At 45.8% G+C, this 6,191-nt stretch overlaps 1 protein-coding gene across 1 annotated transcript in view; it reads left to right on the top strand.

Annotated features, from left to right (window-relative positions):
* The window catches only part of LOC306921333 (multiple PDZ domain protein-like), a gene marked incomplete at its 3' end in the record, with an annotated part of 68,034 nt that overhangs the window by 19,151 nt on the left and 42,692 nt on the right, over window positions 1-6,191 (top strand). Inside the window, exons 12-15 of the mRNA XM_079498442.1 lie at window positions 1,071-1,138; window positions 1,829-2,005; window positions 3,102-3,269; window positions 4,170-4,379. Of these exons, the coding sequence (XP_079354568.1) occupies window positions 1,071-1,138; window positions 1,829-2,005; window positions 3,102-3,269; window positions 4,170-4,379 (623 nt within the window). The remainder of the gene's footprint in view (window positions 1-1,070; window positions 1,139-1,828; window positions 2,006-3,101; window positions 3,270-4,169; window positions 4,380-6,191) is intronic.

Genomic DNA, 6,191 nt, shown 5'->3' with positions numbered 1-6,191 from the left:
TCCAATCATTCTCTAATTGTGTAGGCTTCTTGTAAATTTAGTAATGCAGTTTAACAATAATGTTACCCTTACGGATCCATCTGGTTTCATTTTACACTCTCAAAAGTTAAAAGATCCAATAAGGGTCTATTTGGTTACCAAGTCTCCATCATTTAGCTGGGGACCACCTGAAACCACCCTCAAGGTCCCCAGACCACTGGTTGAAAACCACTGATTTCAATATATTTCATTGTTATCTCTGCCAGGCCAAAGGCTGGAAATCATGTTTTATTTTACACTGGTGTGTCTGTCTGTCAACCAGCTGTTTGATATTCCTTAACATTTGACTATATCTGACTTCTAAAATAATTAGAGACTATTTTGTACGAATGTGTCTATAGAACGCATCTCCAACAGAACTTCCACTTCTGCTGTTGCACGTGCATCACTTTCCCTCCGGGACACGCCCCTCTCATCTAGACTGAGTGGCAAAACATTGAGCAGCATGGAGTGTTGGGGTTTGGAAGCAATCACTCAACGGTCCTGTGTACCACCCGTTTCTAAATTGCACATAATGCAGGAGGCCGCAGGACGTTGCGTTATTGAAAACGAGCGCTTCCAAACTCTGACACTGACAGAAAAATGATCACCTGCAAGGAATTTCTTGACAGAAAGTAGCTCGTGACATGTCTCTGGTGGTTGCAGATAGAAAGAGGATAATTCAAGCCGCCCCATGTGCCCATGAGGCATTATCTTACTAGATGCCCAAACCACCTCAGCTGTCTCCTTTCTATGTAAAGGAGCAGCGGCTCTGCTCCAAGTCTCTCACGGATGACTGAGCTTCTCACCTCATCCCTAAGGGAGATGCCAGCCACCCTCCAGAGAAAACTCGTTTCAGCCACTTGTATCCCCAATCTTGTTCTTTTGCTCGTGACCCACATTTCACGACCGTAGGTGGGAGTAGGAACAGTAGATCGAGAGCTTTGCCTTCTGGCTCAGCTCTCTTTTCATCACGATGGTGCAGCAGTACACAGTCTGCTGCAATACCATTGCAATGGTACAATACCGCGCCTGCTGCTCCGATTCTCCAGCTAATCTCACGCTTCATCTTCCCTCTCTCAATCGAGACCCCGGGATACCCGAGCTCCTTCTCTCTGGGGTAAGGGCTCACACCTTACTGGGGTGGGCAATCCACCAGTTTCCTGCTAAAAAATGGCCTCAGGTTTACTTTGTAATTTCTCAAAATTGACATTTGTATTACTTCCATTTGCTGGTTGCCGTGCTTTGGCAGCTACTTTGTTATTTTTATGTCAATTTGGAAATACATTCCCCCTCTGATTTGTGTTTCCAGTCTGGCCCTGTAAAAATATAATAATGAAAAGAAACAGGCCAATGGCGGAAAGGCTATGAGAAAGGATGCTGATCGTTAATGCCTTGTGTCAGTTTCTTTTCATAAGAACACACAATGCCAAAACATCTTCACATGCATCAAACACGCACGCACGCACGCACACGCGCACGCGCACGCGCACGCACGCACGTAATGACATACTTTGCCCTCGACTGAGCTCACCTAGTGTGAGCTGGGATGCAGTCAGTGTGCTATGTATGTAATAAGTTGGTGTCATTTTTTGAGGGGTGCCGGCCCAACGTCTGGCTTTCAGCCGACCTCGCAGTCTCAGGGCAGACACTCTAACCACAAGGCCACTGAGCTGGTATCATTCTTCATTCTTCATACATACTTCATACATCATGATAAAAGGCTTCACACAAGTGTGATTTTGTATTAACATGCGAACAATGAACATGCCTTTTCTAAACATTCATTGTACCCGTTCTTCATTGCCAGGTGAATGGGATCCCTCTCATTGGGGAGACACACAAGGAGGTGGTGGACATCCTGAAGGAGCTGCCAGTGTGTTTGTGCATGGTTTGCTCACGCATCATACCGCCCGCACCTCCTGACAGCGCCCACCAAGACGTCCCACTCACTCTGAAACAGCTGCTGGCTGAATTCAACGAGAAGGTGAGTGCATGGATGGGGGAAAAAGCAAGAAAGGAAGAGAAGAAAGACTGAATTAAGCAGTTACACAATACCTTAAAGATGGAGTGCCACCATTTTTGTATTTTTCCAGTTTTTCATGCGTCTATGAGGTAACAGTACTTCATTAGACAGTCGTTGGAGTCGTTTTTATGTGCAATGGTGTATTAACTTTGTATTTAGGGTTTCGTCCTGGAGGCTGAACCCTTGACAGTCAAACGGGCCAATGAAATAAACAGTAATATAGTGACACCACACTATCAGCCCCTCCCCTAACCCCTCCCCCTTTATCATACAACTACAGCTGTGGGTGCGGCTTCAGTTCAGGTGGATCACCACCCATCACCACCCACCAGGCAAACCAGGCATACTTAATGAACTGGTGGGCGTGCCCACATAAAAACAACATTTTAACAAATACTGTACACTTTTTTGAAAAAATGTGACCTCCTTATATAACAATAAGACCTGATGATCATGTTTTAGGGTGGAAAAAAATCACGGCACTCCATCTTTAATGTCATTACATAATGGACTGCATCATTTAAACATTGCTTACCGTGTATTACAGTTAACAACCTTTACACCAGCATTTATATTCTGGGGGGAGCCAAGAATGGTCGCCAATTGTTCCTTGAGGGGGTTCCAGGTGGCTTCATGGTTGGTTAAAATTAGAGTTTTCTAAATGCAAGAGACTTCTTCAGGATCTTCTAAGTTATTCCTTACCAGTGTTGCGGTCTCTATTTCTTTCTCCAGCACCTGGGCTAGAGTGGATGTGCATGCTCTATTACCTTTGTTAGTTTCCTAAATGCACCCTTACAGGTCTGTAACTCTGAGAGTGTACAAATGGAACCAAATGGGCCCTTACAGGTCCATTTGGTCCCATTTGTAAGAGTTATGGGGGCCTGTGGGCTTATTAATGCATATTAAACTAGGGGTCCTTGAAATGAAAAAACGTTTGAGAATCACTGCTCTAGAGGGGTATACGTGTTTACAATATCAAACAATTCAAGTGCTCTTCTATTGTGAACTAATATCCTTCCCTGTGTCCTCCTCCTCTCCCCGCCTTGCTTTGTCCCAGTTGGACCGGGGCTGTGTTATTCCCTGCCCTACGGCGGAGGACATCACCAAGCGCGGCGTGGCGCTGGCCTCCATGTCACCCCCTCTGGCCATGTGGGAGAGAGAGACCCAGGAGGTAGCGCTGGAGAAAGGCCAGTCCGGACTGGGCTTCAGTATCCTAGACTACCAGGTCAGCAGTGTTGATTTTGTCTGTATTGGACATCCACTGGTAGCATTAACTTTAGAGCACTGGTTCACAAACGGTTAAAAATCACCATTTTCTCACCATTTTCACCATTTCCCTACATTTAAAAGAACTTAGAAATTTAAAAACTCATGTGAAGTAAGGGGCGCTCTTGTCATTATTCATCATCATAAATCATCACATTCCGTGCTCAGTCAATCAAATCATCACAAATGTGATACACACAGACACACAAAACTGGGCATAGGAGGGGCTAGCGACTTAAAAAAATCAAATAAAAATCAATTAATTAATGTATTAATAAGTTTGGGTCCCGGGCAAACGTCTAGCGTCTCCTTTGGGTCACAACCTGAAAGGTTTGTGAAACACTGCTTTAGAGTGTGCATGATGTAAATATGTGTGCCCAGACTCTGGGACTGTTCTCTCAGGTAACAGCCCAGACTAGAGGATGTATTTTATTACACATGTAGGACCCATGCCAAGGGATTGACCACTTTCCACCTGCTGGCCCTTGTTTTGGGCCTGTTGTTATAAGCCAAATGTTTTGAAATAGAGAATTAACAAAATAATCTAAATTTTCTTTTCTTCTTTAAGAAATAAAAAAATGTAAGCAATGTAATTATAATGTCTAATAATTGTAAATTACCCTATTCTTCTGAATATAAGACTATGTTTTTTATCCAATGGAAATATGGACTAGACTATTTGACATTCAATGTTCTTTTTCCACAAATGAGTCTTAAAAAATGTGGGCCGTCTTATAATCAGAGTTGTCTTATATTCGGCACAATACGGGTATACGCAACACATGCTGTACTGTATATATTTGTCTTTCTCTTGATTTCTCTATTGTTCACAATGTGTGTTCATCTTACCAAACTTTAGGATCCGGAGGATGCCAGTAAGACGGTCCTGGTGATCCGGTCGTTAGTTCCCGGGGGCGTGGCGGCCCGGGACGGCCGCCTGCTGCCTGGTGACCGGCTGGTGTCCGTTAATGACACCCACCTGGAGGGCTCCAGCTTGGACTACGCTGTACACGTCTTAAAGTCCACCTGCTACGGCCCTGTCCGCATCGCTGTGGCCAAACCTCTGCCGGTATGTGACATGTGTGATGTGTCCAGGCCCAGTTCTTCCTACAGGCCGATGAAGCAGCCGCTTCGAGCGCTACTCTGTCCCAACTCTGTCTGCCCAGTGTTCCCGCAGTGCCTCCCCAGTGTCCCCCCAGTGCCTCCCCAGTACCTCCCCAATGTCTGCCCAGGGCCTCCCTAGAGCCTCCCCAGTTTCCCCCCAGTGCCTCTTCAGTACCTCCCCATTGTCTGCCCAGGGCCTCCCCAGTGTCTCCCCAGTGTCCCCCCAGTGCCTCCACAGTGCCTCCACAGTGCCTCCCCAGTGCCTCCCCAGTGTCTCCCCAGTGCCCAGTGTCCCCCCAGTGCCTCCCCAGTACCTCCCCAATGTCTGCCCAGGGCCTCCCCAGTGTCTCCCCAGTGTCTCCCCAGTGTCCCCCCAGTGCCTCCACAGTGCCTCCCCAGTGCCTCCCCAGTGTCTCCCCAGTGCTCAGTGTCCCCCCAGTGCCTCCCCAATTTTTGGAACAGAGTAAAAAAGAATCCTGCTTAGGGCGCCAGATTGCTCAGGACCGGCCCTGGATGTGTCATGATTTACATAACATGATAGCCCATTATAAACCCGAGAACAGATTCTACAAAATGTCTTCTAAATCCTGACAGTTTTCTGAAAGACCTATGTTTTTAAGTCAGTGGTACTCAAACTATTTCATGTCACAGACCACCAGAATGATTATGTATTTGGCCGCCGACCCCCATCTGAAAATATGTTGTTCCAGGGACCCCCCCAGTAGAAAATATGAGTTAAAAATGTTCACTGTGAAAGAACATATATACTATATGCAAAGATTAGCACACGCTTTCATGATTTAAAAAGAAATAGCAGATCTACAAGCTCGTAGCGCGGCACTCGGTGCCCTGCTATAAGCTTGTGGATCTGCTATTTTTCAACAGATAAAGTATAAAATAATGGTTAACTTTTTTCTTGCCAAATACGTTTATAAACGTAGCTAGGCTATTGGGACCTATCTATGCCAGCTACGCGTATAAGCGTAGACAACCGTTTAATCCATATATGAACGCGCCGTCCGTTTGTTTACCTTTTAGCATTGCTCCGGCTAGTATAACCCTCCATTATAACCCGATTTTCAAAGCGCCGTATCTCCAAAGGCTAGAGAGCTGTCCATGGTGAGCCGGCGCGCACCCGGCAATCGTAAATCATTTGTGATTTTGTATCGCATCGCTGAGAAAATGTAGCTGCTTGTACTGCTAGCTAAAGGCTGTGGTGTCGTTCCACCTCCGGAGGCCCCCACCTTCCTGTTTAACCCGGAAGGACAACAAGCTCCTTTGAGTGGGCCTGGACGGGCAGCCCCTGGGGCAGTACCAGCATGCTAACACTAGGGGCAGCAAAGGAGTTTTAAAGTGGTTAAAAGCTATAATGTGACACAGATGCGTCCTCAGGTCTACATGGGTTAACCACATGAATCTTCCTTAAAGGGGAATGCCACTCATTTTCAACATTTTACTATGTCATTAATATACCATTGTGAATCACATCTTGATGATATCATCAAGATGTGTTTCACCATGTTAATGATTTTTGAGTGGTGTAAACCACTCCTACAACTGGCTTTGTTAGTTTACGTGTCTGTTCGTACCAAAAAATGAGCATGGTTGCTATGGTCACCCAGTTCACACGGGTGTGATTTCATTACGTCAGACATTATGTCAGACCACAGTTGATCAGTCTATATAAGACCTTACACCACTCAGTTCACACGGGTGTGATTTTTTTCATACCTCCAGTTCTAGGAAACACAGAATGGGGGGACTTTTTATTATTTCC

Source organism: Electrona antarctica, assembly GCF_951216825.1.
Source record: "Electrona antarctica genome assembly, chromosome: 4".
Lineage (NCBI taxonomy): Eukaryota > Metazoa > Chordata > Actinopteri > Myctophiformes > Myctophidae > Electrona > Electrona antarctica.
This window is presented reverse-complemented; position numbering and strand designations above follow the sequence as displayed.